At 34.7% G+C, this 22,359-nt stretch overlaps 1 protein-coding gene across 4 annotated transcripts in view; it reads right to left on the bottom strand.

Moving 5' to 3' along the window:
- The window catches only part of ced-6 (PTB domain-containing adapter protein ced-6), a 125,620-nt gene that overhangs the window by 85,127 nt on the left and 18,134 nt on the right, over positions 1-22,359 (bottom strand). The window contains exon 1 of one of the 4 annotated variants that reach the window (XM_074186296.1): positions 20,034-20,343. The exons of the other annotated variants lie outside the window; for them this stretch is intronic. Coding sequence (XP_074042397.1) covers positions 20,034-20,059 — 26 coding nt within the window. The 5' untranslated portion in view covers positions 20,060-20,343. Of the gene's footprint in view, positions 1-20,033; positions 20,344-22,359 lie in introns of those variants that run through there. 4 annotated transcript variants of the gene reach the window in all.

Genomic DNA, 22,359 nt, shown 5'->3' with positions numbered 1-22,359 from the left:
AAAACTAAGACCTAATATTTGTATATTTGAAAACAAATATATATACCTATAATATACAAATATGTAATATTTGTATTTCAATTTAAATCTTAGTTGCCATGGAAATGATATTAAAGTTTGACATTTGTGAAAGAATTAAGTGTACTATTGTTAACAATATTCACCTTATTTTGTGTCATGGCTGCAAGATTGGAGAGTAAGAGAGAAAATTGAAATTGTACGCCTTTCGGGAGATGACGTTAGAAGTGCTAGAGAGGTTTGTAGAGTATTTAATGAGAGACATCCAGATCGTCCTCGTATTAGCTGCGGTACGGTAAATAAAATAAATAAAATATTCAATGAAACTGGGGCAGTAATCCTGTACAAAGACAAAACAGGAATGACAGGAATGATCAAATCGTTTTAGATTATTTCGGAAATAATCCTAATGCCAGTATAAGAAATGCCACTTTAGATTTGAATATTCCAAGAGAAACTATTCGGAGATGTCTCAAGGCGAAGAATATTGAATCTTTCAAGCCAAAATTTTTACACACACTTCAAGAAGGCAACGAAGCAAGACGCCTGGAATATTGTTTATGGGCCCAAGCGAAATATTTAAACAATAGAAATTTCCTGAAAAATATTTTATATACCGACGAAGCCACAGTATTCCCAAAAAATCAACATCTGGTGTGGGATATTGAACGAATGAATTATTGATCTTTTCTTTTTTGAGGAAAACATTAATGCGCAAAGGTTTCTAGAATTTTGAAACACAGAGTTTTGGGATGCTATTCACGAGCTGCCAATCAATGAACGATCAAATTTAATTGTCCAGTTAGATGGGTGTTCAGTTCATTATGCCAGAGCTGTGAGGCAATGACTCAACGAACATTTTCCAAACTGATGGATAGGCCGTGGTAGTCCGTTTATAGAGTGGCCACCCAGATCTCCAGATCTCACAGTTTTGGACTCTTTTCTCTGGGGACTTCTCACACAAAAGGTTTACGAACACCGCTCAAGAGATAGAAATGAACTTTGTGCAAGAATTCGACAGATATGTGCAGATATTAACCCTCAAGAACTAAGGAACGTAATCAGAAACATTTGTAAGCGCTACGACACATGTATCGAAAATACGTGGTGGATTAGTAGAGGCTACTAGAATATGAGTTACAATTAATTGTTGCACTGAATTGAAACATTTCAATAATTAGTTATTAGTTACGTTTATTAAAATTTTTTCCTTCATTGTTAGTTGAATTGTGTGAATGTAATTCCGTTATTTTCATTAAAAATATTTACGCTACTTGTTTTTTATTCATCTGACGGCACTTTATTGTTGAAATCATAAAAAAATGATAAATTGTTACTGTTAGCTGTGTGAGTTTTCGAATTTTTGAGTTGTCATAACTTTCTTAATAATGAATATTTTTTCATGAAAGTTTGGTCACACCTATTTAGAGGCACTCTCAGTCCAGTGGCGTAGTGATTTTTTCATTAAAAAAAGCGCTAATAAAAAATCCCGATTTTCGACAAAAAAAAATATCGTAGTATGCCCTGAAACTTTATTAATAAACATTTCAAATTTTGTCCCAAGGTGGACCTTTTAGTACTTGACATTAAAAAAAAAAATATTAAAATCGATTTACAACTTCAAATTTTAGGGGGGTGTTTCCATTAAAAATGGGTCACACTGTATAATTTAAAAGGTCATTTGTCCCTCTATCACTTCTGTAATTTTTTTCGAAATTGGTTCATTCGTTATTAAATGTTGAACGTTTTATTATTATTATTATTATTCGCTGTCGCTCGTTTTATTGAAGACATCAACAAAATCAATATCAATGGCAACACAATCAACGGATGAAGTGTTCAAAATGACCTCAATCTACAGTCTCCATAATACAGTCTACTTTCGAAAGCGTTCCTAAAATTATTGAAGATGTTCGGAGTCAGGAGCATTCCCGTACAATTCATTCCCCTGGACCCCTTCTGCCGATCTAATGCATTGAAAAACGTTCGTCCAAAACTCAAACCCGAAAATCAAAATGTGGGGGTGCACCATCCTGCTGGAATGTTATTTCATTTTCTACCAAATTGTCATCATTTTCTTAATGTTATGTAATCATAAGATCTATACAGTCTTGTAATAGATTTAAGTATGTGTCTCCATTGAGATTACCTTCAATGAAGAATGGTCCAACAATATGATTACCAAGAATGCCGGACCAGAGATTGAATTTTTGTGGAGTTTGTGAATGAGTTTCCCTCACCAAATGAGGACTCACATCGCTCTAGTAACGACAATTATGTCTATTCACTTCACCATTCACACTTCTTGAAAAAACTTTCGTCTGAAAAACAAGTATAATAGTTTTGGGATATTGGTCAAATTTCTCGCTGAACACCTCACAAAACTGAAGTCGACGATCAGGATCATCTTGGTTTGAATTGTGAACTAGCCTTATTTTAAAAGGATGGAATTTGTAGGCTTTCAAAATCCGAAAAACAATAGTAACTGGAACACCAGACGCTCTAGCTACTTGCCTGATAGACTGTCGATTAATAATTTGTACGTGTCCTAAAACTGCAACTTCAACTCCGTCATTTCTGATAGGACGGGATACTTAATGTTTTCTGTTGTGAACAGAACCTGAATTTCGAAACTTATCCATTAACTGTTTAACGTATTGATGGCTCACGTTGTGGTCTGGATGATTCGTATTATAAATTCTTGCAGCAGCTTTAGCACATTCATTATTTCGATAATATGTTGCAACAATTTCTATTCTTTCTTCAGTAGAATAAACCATGTTGTAACACAGTGAACAAGGATGACTGAATAATAATTCGTGAAGAAGTGACAGTGACCAACTACCTACTTTTTGTTCTGGACAACTGGATTATAGATCCAGGAGAGGACTATTATTTAGGTCAAGGAAAACGGAAAACGTTCATTGAAAATCCTTTCGGTCTTGTGGAAGTTATGCGTCGCACCTTAAATGAAAATCGCTCCAATTTGTTTTCCCAATGGACGAGAATGGACCATTTTAGAGATTGTTGACATGGTACCTTCCTACTAGTGAAACCGAAAACTTGATAAGAATTTTCTAACTGAACAATGATGTTCATTGTCGTGGTGATATTTTTTTCGTTTTTATAAACAAAAAAATAACTCAAAAAACCTTATCGGGTTATTGGAATTGCCATATGGCAGATAAAAAGAAATATTTCTAGAACTATGGATATATATGTGTTTGTCTTCAGGAAATTGTTAAATGTTCCGCCATTTTGTAGTAGGTGAAGATATTGACTTCATATTCTAGGGTTGTGAAGTATTCGTCAGGAGCTTCATTATCCGAAATTTCAATTTTTTGAGTTGACCTGTACAAAAAATAAAAGGAGGGGGGCATGAAAGAAATGCAGTGTTTTTACGATCTGTTACAATGGAAGAAGTATAAATAATGAAAAAAAGTCGGTTTTATTGTAAAAGTGACATATTCATGTATAGTAAAGGGTCTTTCATTAAGCGCTTCCTGCATTTAAATTTAAATAAAACAAAGTCTGTGTTAGATATCTTCGAAATTTGTTATTTGCTTGAAAGGCCTATTGATGACATTATGTGTGGAATATAACATCGTTCAAGTGTCCGCCACGGCTTTTCTGGGTGGAGCACACCCGAAACGTCCAATTTTCCATGACTCTGGCGTATACATTAGGCTGAATTTGACCGATGGCATGGGTTATGTTAGCTTTGAATTCCGTTGTGGTTTGTGACTTATTCGCATACACCTGCGACTTGAGAAAACTTTACAAGAAAAAGTCTAACGGGATCAAACCCCACGATCTCGATGGCCAGTTCACATCACATCCACGTGAGATGACCATGCTCTCTGATCGCTCGTGCAGAATATTCAATGTGGCATGTAGCTCCGTCCTGGATCTGGACACCACATATCATTGGTGCCCAGATCATCCAATTCAGGCCAAAAGGAGTTGGTGATCATAGTTGACAGTGATGGCCTGGTCATTCTAGAAGAATTATGGACCAATGACGCCGCCAGCCCAAAATCTAAACCAAACAGTAATTTTTTCGGGATGCATAGGACGCTCTTGAATCAAACGTTTACTGAACCAGTGCACTCATGTTTATCCACCACTTTGCGAATAGTCCTCCCACAAAGACGATTATGGTGACCGTAAAATAGGCGAAGCATGCGGTAGGTCGCCTGAACAGAACACCCATATTGATAAAAAAAATATTGCACGTGTTGTCGAATGCTATATTCGTCCATTCGATTTGACAAAACAGACTGAATAAATGACAAATAATTTAATAGATGTAGCCCCTGCTGAATCACCTGTTAGATCATTTGAGTATTTTCTTTCAAAATTTGTACTGTGGTTCAGAAAAACATTCGTTGCCAATAATATTTATCAATTATGAAGAAAAACTGGAGTTTTTTCCCATCACCAAACCGTTATTTTAACACCTCGACACATGTTTCGATCACCAAGTGATCATCTGATCTTCATCTGATCATTTGATTTTCCTCTTGAAGATGATCACTTGTTGATCGAAACACGTGTCGAGGTTTTGAAATAACGGTTTGGTGTTGGGAAAAACTCCAGTAAACCAAACCGTTATTTTAACACCTCGACACGTGTTTCGATCAACAAGTGATCATCTTCAAGAGGCAGATCAAATGATCAGATGAACACTTGGGGTCGAGGTGTTAAAATAACGGTTTGGTGTTGGGAAAAAACTCCGGTAATGTGCATTACTACACCAAAGATTCCAAACGGTGCATCACAAGTAAATTATGATTCAACACACAGCAGTGTGCAGCAGCTATGAAGTGTAGACGTGTAGTCTTATGTTCTCCGTATTTTGGAATATTCCTGTTGTCTAAAGATTGCCAGAAATTGCGATTTTTGCATGGTGTCTTCACTTAGTGCTCCCGCAACCATTAATTGTCTTCTTAGTGCGGACCTCTCATATAAAAACGCTATTTGTAACCTAAAGTGCATCTAAGCAAAAGCTACAAATTTCAACGATAAATCATAAAAAATTATCAGTGACTTAAAAACAGTTCGGACTTTTTGCCTGTGATAAACTCATTAGTACGGTGATTATAGGCAAAGCTTAAACACGGAAGTGTTTCAATACTTAGAGGATTAGGGCCGGTTCACAATGACATCAAACTTCAAATGTTGCAAGAACAAAGAGTGTCAAAATGTTTGCTGTATCCAGTGTTTTAATATGTTCCACTCCAGCTATGTCGACCGGACAAAAAAATATATATTAATCGAAGGTTCGAAATTACTCTGCTCGAAAGAATGCGTAAAAAAGAACAAAGCAGAGGAAGAACGGATTAGTACTATGGAGGAGGCTATTAAAAATTTAAAACGAGATGTAGAAGAAAGAGATGCTAAAATTGAGATGATGGGATTAGAGGCGGAGGAAAGTATGAACAACTTATCGGAAGAGCTAAACAAATTAAAACACGATAATAGAGAAAAAGAAAATCACATTCAGAAATTAAAACGAGCCTCTACAGATTTTCATGACGAAGCAATAAGTGTGGAAGAGGATCTAATAAAGAGACTAAAGGAAAAAGACTGCGTCCTCGCGGAATTGAATCATGAAAATCTGATGACTGTACGAGAAAGTAAAAGACTTCAAGAAGATGTGGATAAAATGACGAGACAAATAGCCGATTTGCAAATGGAAATTGAAGAATTCTTTCAGATCAAAAATAATATGATGACTTCCATAGAATGTCTCTCACGGGAGAGAGAAGCCAATCTCAAGGAAATAACAGAATTAAGAAAGGAAGCATGCAGCCTACATGCTGAAAACAAAGATATGAAAAAGAACTGTAAACTACAAAATATGGTGGAAATCTCAAACCCAACGACCTCAAATGAATCTGTACTAAAGCGAAGTAAAAACAATTCCAACCTCAGTAACAACTCAACCAATTTCCCCAGCAACAAAAATGATGCAAATGTTCAAACCAGCAATCAAACAAGTGACAAACAGATCCAAACGCTATCATACCTACCAGGAGCAAAGCCTAAAGCTGAAACCATAGGAACAAACATTAAAAAGCCAATATTGGAAAGAGAGACAAGGCCAAAAATGCTGGTGGTTACGGGAACAAATGGTAGAGACTTGGGGAGGTTTCTCCTAAAACAATCCACAGAACACTGTGTTGAAGTCATTATTAAACCAAATGCCCCTGACGTAGAGCTTGTAAACACAGCTCTAAGCAACGCAAAGAAATTCACAAGACAGGACATTGTATGCCTTTGGCCTAGTAAACCCTACGCTGGATTGATTGACGAATTTATCGTGAGTCTCAATAACACCAACACTGTAGTCATACTGAAGCAATATCAACGATATGGACCCAGGAGGACCCAAGAGATATACCAAGAAAATATATCATTCATCAAGGCACTACATATAAGAAACTTGAATCTAACACATGTTATGGACATAAACTCAATACTGAAGTGGACTAACTATCATAGAAATGGAACAATAAACAACATTGGAAAACATTTTCTTTCTAAGGCCCTTCTCAAATGCGCGGATGATAACACCACAACATGCAAGATAACCGCTGAGTCTATACGACCATCAACACCTTCTCCAGCTCACGACAATGCTGACAACCCCACGAAACAAGACGGGCACTATCGAAACAATAATAATTATGATGAGGAAAAAACACAAAACAAAACTTCAAGTTACTCTGAAGAGAGAAGCAGATCGGACCTCCAAATAAAGGCACATTTGACGCATTCGTCTTTTTTAGCCAGAAAGCAAAATGTCACGAAAAGTACTTAACCTTTTTCACTTTGAATATTCAATCTGTTCGTAATAAAATAGATGAACTCACATTATTGTTGGAAGAACTCGAATATCCAAATTTTCTTTCATTAACCGAACACTGGCTAAAAAAGACAGAACCGCTACCTCTACCTTGTTACAGGGCGATGTCTATGTTTTGTAGAAGTGAGTATTTACATGGAGGCACAGCTATCCTTGTTCACGATTCTCTATTTGAGAACTTTACAATCAGAAGTATAGATAAATATAACCAACTCATTGAAGAAAAAGTTTTTGAATTTACAATGCTTCACATAATAACAATAAATACATTTTTGATTTGCTTATACAGAGCTCCTGCTTCGGATGTAAATGCTTTTCTACATAAATTAGAAGGTCTTCTTAACGAAAGTACCTATTAATTCTCAGATCATACTGACGGGAGATTTGAATATTAACTTCGAGGATCAGAATAGTGCTGACACTCAGAGGCTTAATAACCTACTTATAAATTTTAATCTTGTGATGCATGTAAACGCGCCGACCAGAATTTCACAGTATTCTTCAACCTTAATAGATTACTTTTGCACTACTTTCGACGAAACTAAAATATTATGTAATGTAAATGCAAACAACTTATCTGACCATGAGACGATATATTGCACTGTACAAATTGATATTGAAGGAAAGAAAACAAAACAAAAAATTGGTCGAATATATAGCAGGGGTAACTTTCAAAAATTCAATACTTTTTGTGCAAATTTTGACTGGAATAATACCTTATCAGCAGCAGATCCATTCCAAAGTTTTTATTCAAACATGACCAGCCTTTTCGAAACATGTTTCCCTAAACAAAAAATTAAAATTAAAAAAAGGAAACCCTGGACCACAAAAGGAATTAGAGTTTCTGCTAAAAATATGCGCACCCTCCATTACATCAGAAAATATTTGAACAACGTTTTTTTTGAGGACTATTATAACAACTACCGAAAACTATATAGGACTATTATCAGAAGAGCAAAAAATAACTATTATCACTCTAGAATCAATGACGCTGATAACAAATCAAAAGAAACCTGGAAGATTGTTAACCAGTTGAGAGGCAAACAAAACAAAGAAAATACAGAAATAAAGCTAGATCCCAACGTAATTAACCACTACTACTGCACTATAGCAGAAAAGATAACAGCACCACTTGAGCAATCCCGCGATCCCTCAACGTATCTCCAAAACATTCAGGTTGAAGAATCATTTCACTTCTATGTAACAAATGCTGAGGAGATCAAACTAACAATTAGAAGTTTCAAAAATAAAAAAACGTCAGGGATAGACTGTCAATCGATAAAAATTTTTGAAAATTTACCTGGCAACGCTTTGGAGGTCTTAGCCACTCTTATAAATCACTCATTTTCAACAGGAAATTTCCCTCATTTTCTCAAAACGGCGGTAGTCATACCGCTATCCAAAGGAGGAGATCAAAGAGACCCAAGTAATTTGAGACCAATTTGTTTAATTCCTACCCTGGCCAAAATAATTGAAAAATTAGTCAAGTATAGAATAATAGAATTTTTAGAGGCCAACAAAATAATTAGTGATCATCAATTTGGTTTTCAACAAAAAAAGGGCACAAATGATGCGATTTTTAATTTTTTAGAAATGGCCTATAAAAACATAAATGATGGGGAAGCTCTGGTTGCGGTATTCTGTGATTTGTCGAAAGCTTTTGACTGCGTCAATCATGGAATACTGCTACAGAAGCTTCATCATTATGGATTTAAAGGCATGGAATATAATTGGATGTGCTCTTATCTAGCAGGAAGAAGTCAATTTGTCAGGACATCGACACACTCTTCTATACTAGATATCAAGTGTGGAGTACCCCAAGGATCAATCTTGGGCCCTATCCTTTTCCTCCTCTACATAAATGATCTGGCATACATAAATATCAAGGGAAGGTTCACAATGTTTGCCGACGACACCACAATTCTGTGGCATGAAAAGAATATAAACACCCTGCAGAGCAACGTGGAGGGTGATCTCAAGACAGTAAAACAGTGGTGTGATGATAATCTTTTAGCATTCAACACAAAAAAAACCAAAGTAGTCACTTTCAAGTGTACCCTAGCAGAACTATTTCTAGGGGAAACCATGATTGAAGATAACCCATCTACGAAATTCTTGGGGCTTCAAATAGATGGTAGACTAAAATTTGAGGACCACATAACAAACCTTAAAAAAAAAATTGCCTCAGGATGTTATGCTCTCAGAGTGGTTTCAAATGAATTGGGATTCCAGGCGGCCAAATGTGCATACTATGCATTGGTAGATGCACATTTGAGATACGGAATAGCGTTCTGGGGAGCATGCACATCCCAGTTATTCGATTCTATCTTTGTAATACAAAAAAGGGCAGTTAGATACATTTGCAAAGCCCAATGGACAGAATCTTGTAGGCCGTTATTCAAAAAGACTAAAATATTAACCCTGACGTCGATATTCATTCTAGAAACAGCAAGCCTAATATACAAAAACAAGTTCAAATATACTGAAGGTAACATAGCATATGATACACGACAGGTTGATCAGCTTAGAACTACAAAACCAAACTCGACTTTAATAAAAAATTCTGTTATTTACAATGGTTTAAAAATATTCAACAAGGTACCTTTGTCCATAAGAGTATCTGAAAGTTATGAAATATTCAGGAAAAACCTAAAAAATCATCTCATCGACAAGGTTTATTATAACTTGACAGAATATTACGATGATTAACTAAACTCATGACGAAATAATTTTATTTATACAAATTTTAATTCTATTGACAACTTTATTTATACAACATTAATTTTATTTATACAATATTAATTTTATCTATACAAGTGTAACTCTAATTTTAATCTTATTTTAATTTTAATTTAATTTTATCTTACAATTTTAATTTTTTAAGACAATTTTATTTATACATAAAAACTTAATTTATACATATTTATAAGATACTCTCTCCCTCATCTATGATCTGAACTTAGTATTATTTACATTGTAACTTAGTGTTTAATAAGTACCTGCCAATGGAAAAAAGCTTATTCCCTATTTCATATATTGCATCTATCGTATGGTAACACGCATTAGAGTTACAAAGTGTTTGTCAACAAGATGTTAGTTCTTAAGACATTAAACGATATTAAAACAAAACAAAATAAAACTAATTTGGATAAACAAATAGAACATGTGTTGGCAATTTGAAACAGAGATGCTGTTGAGAATGTGTAGTACAGCTTCAATCACAAATTAAATCAGATAACTATATTAATATTTGTTTTTGAAATAAACTTTCAGTCACTATACAGTCCAACGTGGAACACCCGGTACACAAATTGGACTCGAAAGAAATAAGTGTCGAATAACTTCTCCAACAATTCTTTCGTTTATTATGCGTGATGCGTCTTCTACTTCCTACCACGAATTATTCTCCAAGCGATATTATCCAATTAACTTTCTCATGGTAAATCTCCGTAGACGGTATAATAGTTAGGCATTGTTACATGTTCGGTAATGAAAGTTTTTCATAATTATTATTGTCACTAGAAGTGAATACTGATTGTTTTACGAAACTCACGGTCATCGCCACTTTCTTCGACAATTTGGGTGAAAATTCATCGCCAAATTTGGAAATGCTGATTATGTGCGGTACAGAATATAACTGGACAGAAGCGGTTAGAAGCTGGAGGATTTAGAAGTAGATGTAATGGTAATATGCTAAATTTTAGAGTTGTGTTGGCGCTAATAGTATCAAATCCATATGATTTTCAGTTAACCCTACCCTTCGAAAGACAAGTGTACAAATTTCACAGCTGTTGAACTATTAGTTTGTGGAATAGAACAATTTCATTGAAGCAACATTAGTTACTTTGAAGAAAATTGATTGAAAAGAATTCCATGTGTCAGTAAAGCATTGATATTTGGCGAAAAAAGTTTGATGAAGCCGCTGAGCAGTGGTGAAACCAATCCAAAGCGCGTAGAGACGCTACAGTGAGCTGGCAAGGTTATGGTATCAGTATAATATTCATTTTGACTATCTTGAAAAGGGGAAAGCCATCAACAGCGACTATTACATAGCGTTATTGGAGAGTTTGAAGGTCAGAATCACAGAAAAACAGCCCCATTTTAAGAAAAAAAGTGCTGTTTCATCAAAATAATGCATCGTGTCACAAATAAATGAAAAAGATAACAAAATTGCAAGAATTGGGCTTCGCATCCACAGCATTCGACAGATCTGGCCCCCAGCGACTTTCTCCTGTTCCAAGACCTCAAGAGAATGCTCACTGGAAATAAATTTAGCGCCGATGATGAGGTAATCGTCGTAACTGAGACCTATTTCGAGGCTAAAGACAAATCCTACTATAAAATTTTTATGATAAAATTGTATGACCGCTATAAGAACACTGAAATGAGCTGGAGCCACGTCGTGCATAAGCCACATGTTGCCTTTTACAAATACCGGCACTTTGTCCAACAACAGGGGTGATCTCGCAAAAAGTCCGTAGGGGATTCACCTGTTGATCTTACTGGTAGAAAAAATGGGTCCAGTAGGTAGTTACCAATCATTCCCACCTAAAAATTCAGCGAATTTGTTGTAGAAAATGACTTTCTCTAATAACGTGGAAATTTTCGTCGGCCTAAAAAAGGTCATTGTGAAAGTTCGTAATAGCATCTCCTGAAAGATTTGCTTCATTCGTAAATAAAATATTTGGGAAGAAATTATTATTGTGTGCCATCGCATGAATCAACCATTTGCAATACATTAATCTTGGGAAAAATCCCGAGGAAGTACTTCGCAACAAATATAGCTTCTTTTAGTTCAGCCGTTGTTACAGTTTCTGGACTTCCACCACCTGCATGTAGTGTATATAGTGTATTTAACAATAATCTAAGCTAGGTTTAAGGAAAAAATAAATTTGGAAAGCTGAATACACTTATTGAATGAATGACTCGAAGAGGTTTTTGTATTAAAGTGTATAATTTTTTAAATTATTGCAAAGCGCTTTCGTCATCATCAGTGCTCACTTGTCAGGCAAGAGGAAGTATCAAAATAAGTACATGGCACATTTGTAATATCTGACTTATATAAAACAAAATAGGCTGATAGCCAAGAAAATACATTTTTGGATTGAGGCCATGTGGTCAGTCAAAGTATTATATGAAAGAAGGACAACTAGGAAACTACAAGGAAAAAATATATATAATAAAATTAAAAAAATCGTAAAAATAAGTAAATAAATGACAGTCTTTTCACAGTGTATTTAAATGTTTCCAAAGAAGAATTGAAAAATTCTAACTCTAGATTGTATGTATTTGCAAGTCTCAAAATTCTACCTACAGATTCATTCCGGCCATAGTTGGTGCGACAAAAGGGTACTTTGAAAATTTTTCGATTTCTTGTTCTCCTTGGATTCACATTTAAAGTTATAAGTTCAATAAGTTTCGGGGAATTGATGCTATTATTGATTATTTTATGAATTAGTGTAAGATCTGATTCTAATCTTCTATGAGCCGGAGTATTCAAGTTAAAAATGTCCAATATAATTTTATAGCTATATTCACCAATATGATATTTCAGTTTATATGCAGAGTACCTTAAAAACTTATTTTGAACACTTTCAAGCATATCAATATCCACATGATATGAAGGGCACCAAATTGTGGAATTGTATTCGATTATTGATCTAACAACTGAACAATATATGATTTTTATTGAAGTGAGAGATAATTGATTTGCAGATCTAAGAATGAAACCTAACATTTTTAGTGCTTCAGAAGTAATATTTGCAGAATGGGGTTTAAATTACATTTTTGGGGCGAGAGTGTTTTCAATTCAGACTGATTGATTTCAAATGGCTGGTTAATGGGATTTTCCTTTCGAAAAAGAGAATTTTTGACATTTGTCTATATTTAATTGCTGTAGATTTATATCACACCAGCGAATGAATTTAGATAAATCGTACTGTAATAATTCTGCATCAGTTGAGTCATGAATAACTTTAAATATCTTCAGGTCATCAGCAAACAAGAAATTCACTATAGCAATGAAAAGCAACGGCCCTAAATGAGAACCCTGTGGTACACCCGATGAAACTGTGTCGTGATATGACACTAATATGACAATACTATCACTGTCAGCTGGTTTCCACAAAGGTGTTCATGATATGCAAAGTAGCTGCATTTTTTTTCTCGAAAACAAAGCTGAATATGAAGAAAACACAAGCAAATGAAAAGTTATATTTTTAGTCGCTTTATCTGAAAAAAATTTAAGCTACAACAAGTCAGTGGCATACTTAATAGTTAGTGCTTAATAAGCTCCTTATAACTTCAAATAACTGTAGCAGATTTCAACCAAATCGATGTACAGGATATTTATATTTTATAAAAATACAGTGTTTTCAAGACCCGTTTTGGACTTATTAGCCACTCATCAGTGCAAGACTGTGGCCATCATCGACCTAAATTCAATGATATTCCATAATTGAAAATCGGAATTCTTTCAGAGTATTTCATTCCTCTTCCTAAGTTGGAACGAACAACAAAATATCACTCCATCTAGTGGACGAGGTACTTAGCAACTGAATATCCGAAATTTGCCCGATTCCTCCGAATAAGGAAGAAAAACTTTCTTATTAGTCAGCGGGCTATGCTTGAAGACTGGCAGTGAACAAATCTAAAGAAATGAACTTTAAACGTTCAAGCCAGTCTGGAATATACCTACACAGTAGGTTGAATGGACTGACGCCTATCAGAAAACAACTATTCCCCTGGCTAATACCACGAAGGGCGTTGAATTATATCCGACAGGCGTCAGCATATGAATCTTCACAGAAAATTTCCTGCATATGCAATTGGCAACACAACTGAAAGAGTCGACCTACAATTTTGGAACGGACACACTTGCAGATCGGTCCAAAATTGACAGTTTTCTCAAACTTCAACGCCCTCTATTTCAGAAATGAACCAACTCCGGGCATATGCTCGTAGTAACTCTGAATGACCCTCTGAAGTTTCGTACCGAAATTAAGAAACACCCTGCAGATGAAAGTTTTGAAAAAGATAAAACCTGTTGCTCAGATTCGTTCGTATATTCAACAATGCAATAGAAAACGAGAAATCAATTTAAAAAAAAACAAATGACCCTAGAAGCAACATCATCGATTCAACAACCACCAACATTACCGACTGGAGACCCATACATACATTTCACAACAAACGTTATACCTGTTATTCCAGGACTATCTGAAGAGATAGGACGAATTGGAAGATTCATTGAATTTTTTCCCCAATTTTGGTTCAAGGGCTATACAAGGAGTTGATTACCCGTGTCTGGCACACTCATCAGTTTCTTCGTTGCAACCGGTACATACTTTATCCGTTACTTTTGGGAAGCACTGTATATGAAATTATATCTTACCGCTACAACTAATTGAAGGGCATTAGGACTAATTGCGAAGCTACGTTTTCTCCTCACGTTTTTCAATTACTTCGAATGACACGAAATGCATCGAACTGTTAGTGAGGATACTTTCTCATTTCGTTTTCCTACAAAAGTTCAGTTGAAATTGATTTTTCAACCAATTTGATATAATTAGACGGCGAAATGAACCGTCGCGTCGATAAATGGAAAGTTAAACGAATACAACTACCAGGTAAAGGCAGAGAACCCAGTATTTCATGAGATGAATAATGTAGTACCCGTGTCCTAGAACTATTATAAATATATTATTTGAAGTATGGAATTGAATCATTCATTAGATACCGTTCTAGACTGTATGGTACGGAATATGATATTGCACCATAAAAGGTCGATCTCACGGCATAGAAATTAAATAATCTATGAAAATTGATCGGGGGAGCATCTGGATATGACGTGAAAATTACTGAATCTATTACAAATCAACACTTACAAGCAGCATTACGAAGCTGAATAGAAGATCACAAATACCAGACTATATTTTTAATATACCTACATCTGTGAATATTCTGTGAAACTTTGAGATGTTTTTTTAATGATATAATTATATATTAGTATTATTTCTCGAAGAGTAGTGGTAAAATGTACTCATAAATAGTATTGAAAATGTGTCACTGTTTTTCGAGTTTGAAAACTGTAGATTTTTGGAATTTCTTCCTGACGTTTCGCTGGCGAGAGTGGCTAGCTTCTTCGGAGGTTCAACCATCATGGCTTGCTGTCCGATGACTAACTTTTAGGCTTCGTAGAGCGTATTTATGCCTTGTCAGGTAATCAGTTGTATTGGTACCTGTATTTTTACCTGTACTTGTACCTGCACTTGTACCTGTACTTGTACCTGCACTTGTACCTGTACTTGTACCTGTACTTGAACCTGGAACATTAGCAATCTCGCTGCCTGTTGTCATTCTGTTCGTTATTCTCGAATTCCTTAAAATGGGGTTCCATATTCGATTGAGGTTCACCGCTTCTTTTCTGTTGAAATTCTCCGTGTGTTTGTGGATCTCTATTGCCTCCCGTACCAGTCGGCTATAGTATCCCTGGTTGGGGGCAATTACTTGTGTGTTTTCAAACAAAATGATGTGGTCTCCTTCATTGAGCGCGTGTTCTGCCACAGCTGACTTGTCCGCTTGGCCTAGTCTGCAGTTCCTTTTATGCTCTTTCAGTCTTGTTAAACCTCTGAAGAAGCTAGCCATTCGCGCCAGCGGAACGTCAGGAAGATATTCAAAAATCCACGGCTTTCAAACTCGAAAAACAGTGTCACTGAAAACCTCAGCCGCGAAAGTCTAAACCATTTTGTCAGTATTGAAAATATTTGTATTTCAAATTTTTCCCAAATCGACGGTGGAATAACATCAATTAATTGTCTGTTTGAAAGTGATTGACAATGTTTCATGATGAATTTCATTAGTTCGGGTTAATTTTTGTTATAATTATGTTACATTATTACAATTATTGAATGAACTTCATTAGTTCGGACTTCCATTGTCCGATATTATATAAAATGATTTGAAATCCCCGAAAGAACTAATAAAGAAAGAATAATTAAAGGTGAATAGCAAAAAAATCCTATATCGGTGAAACTAAGAGGCCATTGAATGTTCTCATTGGCAAGCACAAGAAACACACATCGAGGGGAAACCAGCAAATTAGGAATAGCAGAGCATGTTTGGACTCATCAACATAACATCAAGTGGTCTCAAGCTGAAATCATCCACAAGGAGGAACACTGGTTTGGAAGGAAATTCAAAGAAGCCGCATACATGCTGTCCAACAATGTATTCAGCCAAGCTAGCGTAGAGATACGCAACATATGAAGACCCATAATCGAGCGAAAAATGGCCAACTCCCGCCAAACGGTCATCTCCCATTAAACCGGTGAAACGGAAAAATGAAAGCGGATATAGCTTTGAAAATGTTAATTCGAACACATTTTTGGTCTAATGTGAGCATACGCGGCACCCAATGCGCGAACAGCTTTCCCATCCCCAAATGTTGATTGAATATGTAACAAACACGGTATTTTGACATGTTTATAACCTCTGTTACCTCTCTCACGTTAATTCGCGGTGAACTTTTGGCGATGTTTTTGTTGGTAGTTGCAGTTCATTGTCTCCCAAGCTCTTACGTTCATGTTTTAATTCAGCTGTCCAAAATTTTACTGTGATGATAGTATACGAACTAGCAACGTTTTCGAGAGATGATTTTAGAACAGTTGGTTTTTTGATATGCTGTCTTTCTTGCTCTTTCGGTTAGAGTCCTGGCTACCTGGCTGGCGGTAGTGGTTGCGTTAAATAATGCGCATCTTTGCTGCACAGGTAAAAATCCTTAACTTCAAAAGAATTTTTAAAGCGTAATTTTTAATGTTTGGCCTTTAGATAGATCCATCAGACATTAATTTTTTATTGCCAGGCATTATTGTTGTTGATTATATGCCATAAGCGATTTTTTATTTTTATAAATAAAAAATTCAAAGTATTTCTTAATGTCTGTAATTTTTATATTATGTTCTTTAAACATAAAATAATCTAAAATTGATTTGCCAGATGTTAATTCGATTGTTGAGTATTAAATATAAATAAAAAAGTAATGAAAGGTATTGCGGTATAAAGTGGTTAGAGAGAGACAGTTTAAAGTGCAAGACAGATAGAAGGCGACGGCAGCGCTTGTAAGTTACGATAAATGTTATTCTTATAAAGTTTTAAATAACAAAGTGATGAAGACTACTGAAGAATCATTATCATGCGAAGAACACGAAGGAGCCGATTCTAGGATTACTTTTCATATTTGTCAAATTGATTTTGATGCTGAAGTTGTTATGCGCTGTTCTGACTCTGATATTTTAATTATACTTCTGGGAAATATGGATCACTTGATATCATCTTTTGAAATCTGGATGTAGGAAATTATTAGCGATACATAAACGTTAATGAAATATACCGTATACATGGGTATTTTTATATAAAGCTTTGCCATGCTTCCACGCAATCACCGTGTGTGATTACACGCCAGCATTTTTTAGAAAAGGCAAAGTTAAACCTTTAAAAATGTTGGAAAAATCGGACGAATATCAACTAGCTTTTCGAAATATTATAACGGATGACGAAGAAATACTTGAAACTATCTGTGTAACCATTGAGAAGTTTATTTGTTAAATGTATGGAGTTAAAAATTCTTCGAATGTTAATGATGTTCGATTTCATCTATTCTCTAGTACTTTCCAGTCTAAAAAATCGGATGAAAACTTTGAAAAAAAATTTCAAACATTTGACTTATCCAGTTTGCCACCCTGTAAAGCAGAATTGCTCCAACATTCATTAAAGGTTCGCTATGTGACTAAGCTATGGAGAAATGCGTACTTGAAACATCCAACATCTTATCTCCAGTTGCTTCCGGTTGGACCATCAACGATGACAAATATGATTTTGTCTGGTTTGTGGGAGAGCAATTACCTTTCATAATTGCAGATGTTATTATTCAAAGTAAGTATTGAATAGAATCAATAAAAACTGAATTATTATATAACGAATAAAAACAATTACAGGAATTTTAATTTTTTTGTTATAGATGATGGAATATTGGAAGACAATGACAATTCCCAAGACGATGATATAAATAATTCTGACAGTCAGCGGAAAGATGATGATAATTACTATGAAGATGCCTCCTTTTTTTGTGACACTATTATAGACCGAAGATATTTTAATTAAAAAAAAAATCTGAAACCTTGCATTATATATTTGTAATTCACGTGTTATAATCAGTACTTTTTCAATTGAAAAATGTAATTTTTGAACCTTTATATTATAGTTTTTATTCCATTCTTTTCAATTTATGCTTATTTCAATTTTATTTTCATTTTCATGATAACATTTTTTCATTACAACTTGTATTTACAAGAACAAGTATGAGTAATGTATTTTTGCAATTACTTTTTGTCTCATTCTTGAAATTTTCTGTTATACACTAGCGGACTAGCCGATACGCTGCCGTCGCTTTCGATCTGTCTTTAAAACTGCACTTTAATTTCTCCCACCACAAGCATTATACCGCAATACTTTTCATTAGTTTTTTATTTATATGTAATAATTAACAATCGAATTAACGTCTGGCAAATTAATTTTAGATTCTTTTAAGTTGATATAACATAAAATAAAAATTGCAGACATTAAAAATTTATTTTTTATTGAAAAAAAAATCGTGTATGGCACATAATTAACAACAATAAAAATGCCTGGCAATAAAAAATTGATATCTGGTGGATCTATCTGAAGGCAAAAAATTACGCTTAAGAAAATTCTTTTGAAGTTAAAAATTTTTACCTGTGCAGGTAAGATGCGCATTAATAAACGCAACCACTACCGCCAGCCAGGTAGCCCGGATTCAAACCGAAAGAGCAAGAAAGACAGCATATCAAAAAACCAACTGTTCTAAAATTCTTATTTTCCAAACGTTGCTAGCTCCCGTACTATAAATGATGGTGCGGAGTCCCCATTCGCAATATCCAACTCATTTTTAATTTGCGTAGGCGTATCGCCTTCAAAAAACAAATATTCAACGACAGCTCGATAGTTGATTTTGTCCATTTTCATAAAACACTCACTAATGCGCCAATGACTCCTGGACTATCATGAAAAAATGGGAGTCAGTGTTTTTCGGAGACTTTGAACAAATAGACAGGTCACATGGCTTCAGAACACTTGCATGGGTATGTTCAGAATTTTTCATATATTTCGAAGTACATATTATTCAGTATAACATTGAAAAATTATGATTGCGGTTTTGTCCAAGAAAAATGTAGAACTGAAGCACGATATGCTGATTTTGTGAACTTGGAGAGTTCAAAACGGAACTGATACCTTTCAGGTTTCATATTTGAGCCGATTTTTCAACAATATGGTGTATATTTAGTGAAAATAGAAGAATAGTCTCTCGATGATGAATAGTTTCAATACCAGGACATATAAACAAACGATTGATTCAGCACAGCGTAAGTGAATTACTTTCCTTCCCAATTTTAATATTATCTCCTAGATCTGTGTTTCCCAAAGTGGTCCAGACGGACCCCCAGGGGTCTACGAGAGATTCGATAGAGTTTCGATAGTGAAAAACAAAAATCTTGGCTTTTAAGAAGCTCAGCGTCTGTTACATGTTAAAACTTACAAATTCCATATTCAGTACAACGTGTCGAGACTTGCAAAGTGTCGCCGAAGTCCGCAATGCTTGTTCAGACGTGCAAAAGGAACGAAATACAACTTGTGTGTGTGCTTGCAACTTTCCATGAACTTGTCTTGATTCTTCACCAATATAAATACTAATATTATATTTTTACCACACCGAATGGGTAGTTTTCTAAATCAAATAAGTAGGAATTGCTTGGTTCCTTGTAGTGTGAGTAGATGTCAAAAATAAAGTTGGATTGAATAACTTTTTTATTGAGCAACTTAACCGCAACGCAAATTTCCATAGATCTGATTTTTATATTTTTGTCGAGTTTTAGGAATATGGCGGAGATGTAGCTGTAGGGGGACCACTGGAACTAGCAAAATTTTGAAAGTGGTCTATGATAAAAAAAGTTTGGGAACATCTGCCCTAGACCAGTCAGAGGTCATTAAACAAAAAACAACGTGCATGTGGCTTACTACATCCGTAAAAACAAAACGATCGCTCCCAGGTGAAAACCTTCAACTTTACCTTTTGTTTTCTTTTGCACCGACCATCGCCCGTTGTTCAGCTGTTTCAGAACGTATGAAACGTCTCTGAACCGATAATTACAAACTTTCACTAAAACCGAGTTAAACGAAAACTGATCTCACACGAAATTGAAATCAAACGCGAAGCTCGTCAACCGCAAAATGGAATTTCCTTTCAAACCGAAGAAAAAATCAAACTATCGCAAACGACAACGTATCTCGTCGAACCGACTCGACGGAATACTTTGGCCAGCAATTGGTACCAGCTCGTTTGTGGCACGAAAACCACGTGCTATCCGGAATACGAACAAAAGCTCGTAGCGTAGTGGCAACAAGCAAACAATCGCTATCCGCGATGGATGGTGCGGTAGACCTTGAATGTTTTTATCCGGCGCTCGTAGGTGGAAAGAGATAGGAGGAAAGATATATGAAAGATGACAGAACAGGAGTTATAGCGAATACTTTTGAAAAAACTGGAGTCGCACGAGTTTTGCACTTACACGAAACTAGCACCAAAAGAACACACAAATGTTACTAGAAATGTGGTTGGATATTTCTAAAATAACCGCTTATGTGGTTCCACTAAAAAACCGGTTAAATATCGAAGACGGTTTTTTGAACAAACGTCAAAATACATCGTAGAGGAATACTATTTATATTTCGGGAATGGCAAATAATAACAAACATTTTTTTATGAAAATGTCTTTATTGCTTTTCGAAATATTCTCCTTGATTATCAATACACTTTTGTATTTGTTCAAACCATTTGTCAAAGAAGTATAATTTCATGGTGCTGCAACAGTTTCATTTTGTTGGTATTTTATAATTACTTCCAAAATGCTGATTGATTATATTAGGCGAGCCGTGAACATAATACAGTTGTAAGCAATATAATTGTTTTATAAATTTTTCATAGAAACGTTTATGAAATAAAATTAAAAATCCGTTATAGAATAGTCACGAAATTATCACAGAAACGTTTTTACAATTTACTTATAAAACATATTTTCCTGTAGAAGTGAATTGATTTGTAACGGTTTTATAGCACTTTGCTGTGAGGCTTTTATGCTTTTCATGAAAATTATTTTATAACTGCTTCCTGTAGTTTTAATGAAATTATTTTTTTGGAATACTTTCAAACACAATTTTGTTTTCATTATCATATTGTCACTTTAATGATAAATTCCCAACTATTTCATAGTGTGGTATATTGACTACAATGGGGAATGTTCCCCAATTTGGGTTATTACAGCAAATGCAAGTTTGAACAAAATAAAGTTGAGTTTAATTCATGAGTTTTTCAAATTCACTTCGAAAAGTATTCAAATTGATGTTTCAAATGTTGGGTTTTAATTTTTAAAGGGATTTGTTTCTAATTCACATATTGACAACAACGCCTATATCAAGTTGAAATAATTTATACGTACCTAGATATTCTACTTTAAAAAAAGAAAATTATCTTTATAAATCAACAATCGAGGCAAAATATAAATTATAGTTCAATAACACCACCACAAGCCACATAAACAACAGTTGTTTAGTTATTTATTTATATAGAGGAAGATAGGTTAGGTGCACAAAAGGTCATATATCACAGAATGTTTCGGAACTCGGAACATAAGTAAACAGAACAGCACGCCTCTAAAATATGTCATCTTTATTTGTCTCGTATAGGTAACAGATTCATTGTCCTTTATTAGCTATAACCGATGTTGTCAAATGGTGAAATAGAAACGAATCCCTTTAAATGTTGAATGCATTATTTCATTCCTCTTTTTTGAGTATTTAAAAAATTTTTTAAAGAAAAAAGATGAAATGATAAGTTTAAAATGAGTTGTTTTAGAGCTCTTTTATGAAAATTACTTGATTTTTGTCAGGAGGAACATTTCCCATTCCAAAACAATAAAATAACTGTTATAAAATCAAATTGCTTCCGCTAATATATATTTGCTGTCGTCAATAATAAAATGCAGCATTTAAGAAGAACCAGCTGACAATGATTTTAGAAATCGTTTAATGAAATATAATTTGTCAGTTCTATTTAACTAGCGTCCCAATAAATATATACCTAATAACGTCGTGTAATATTGGTCATTGGAAAAAAAAAATAAAAAAAGTGGTTCGTTTTAGACTAAGATCCACGTTACCTAGCGCTTCAATTTTGTTCTTGCTAAAAAACAGAAAAAGGTTTTTGATGATTAAAATCCGTCGATTATATAATAAACATGGAGCACCATGTATTTCTCAAATACTGACGTAGGTACCTGCAGATGTTAATATAATTTTTCTGTTTTATTTATTGAATTTAATTTCTCAGAATGAAGTGA

Source organism: Leptinotarsa decemlineata, unplaced genomic scaffold, assembly GCF_025532065.1.
Source record: "Leptinotarsa decemlineata unplaced genomic scaffold, Ldec_3_MD MMD2_tig00078422_RagTag_RagTag, whole genome shotgun sequence".
In the NCBI taxonomy this organism is placed as follows: domain Eukaryota; kingdom Metazoa; phylum Arthropoda; class Insecta; order Coleoptera; family Chrysomelidae; genus Leptinotarsa; species Leptinotarsa decemlineata.
The sequence above is the reverse complement of the archived record's forward strand: the minus strand, read 5'-3'. Positions and strand labels throughout refer to the sequence as shown.